Source organism: Habropoda laboriosa, unplaced genomic scaffold (genome assembly GCF_001263275.1).
Source record: "Habropoda laboriosa isolate 0110345459 unplaced genomic scaffold, ASM126327v1 scaffold222, whole genome shotgun sequence".
Classification (NCBI taxonomy): Eukaryota; Metazoa; Arthropoda; class Insecta; order Hymenoptera; family Apidae; genus Habropoda; species Habropoda laboriosa.
The window spans coordinates 202,055-202,797 of record NW_017100319.1 but is presented as its reverse complement, the minus strand read 5'-3'; the positions used below and the strand labels follow the sequence as shown (position 1 = coordinate 202,797).

Below are 743 nucleotides of genomic sequence, written 5' to 3'. Positions count from 1 at the left end.
GAGCTCGTCGAGAGTGCCGCCGCGGACTCGCCGGGGGTGGGGGCCGAAACGAGAAGCCGACCGCCGGTGGCGCGGGTCAGTCTGTCGGGCAACCGGTCGCTCTCTCGTTTCTCGCTCTGTCCGCGCTCTCCGCTCGACACGAGCGCTCTCGCCACGCTCCGCGGGGCCCCGATATCGCTGTCGCGCCACGTATCTTTTCGCCCTTCGACAACCGACGCAGTGCACCGCTCCTCCTTCCCTCTGCGTCCTACCAGTGTTTCTCGCAAAGTGTACCACCTTTAGCTAGTTTGCCCGCCGTTTTGCCCCGGCGTGCGTGTCCACCCCGTTCGAGAGATCCGACGCGTCGTGCTGCTGGTCGTGCACGGTGGTGATGCGCGCGCCACGTCGCGCACCGCGACGCTCCACGTAACGACTCTCCGATTCTCTCCGTCGATTTCCATCGGAGCCGCGATCGTTTGGTCCTCGTCGCGAGGAGGACCAACCATCGTCTGGGAGAATGTGGAGGATTCCTGTTCAGAGGGTCGGCGGGGTAACGACTGTTTTCGACCGAACGACCAACAGACCGGCCTCCTCCCGACGATAATAGTCGACAGACGAGCGAGGTCCGAGAAGCGGAGCGCGAGGTGATGTTGCTGGAGTCGCGAGGTCTCGCCGGCAGGAAGAGAAACGGACTGACGCTGTCTTCGTTCGGTGTTGGCGGCGGCGGTGGCGGCGGTGGTGGTGGCGGAGGTGGCGGTGGAGGC

General features: G+C 65.3%; 1 protein-coding gene across 1 annotated transcript in view; it reads left to right on the top strand.

Annotated features, from left to right (window-relative positions):
- The first annotated feature begins 626 nt into the window (after positions 1–626).
- Positions 627–743, top strand: part of LOC108574120 (T-box transcription factor TBX20-like) — a 14,442-nt gene continuing 14,325 nt past the window's right edge. Inside the window, exon 1 of the mRNA XM_017936639.1 lies at positions 627–741. Within this exon, the coding sequence (XP_017792128.1) occupies positions 627–741 (115 nt within the window). The remainder of the gene's footprint in view (positions 742–743) is intronic.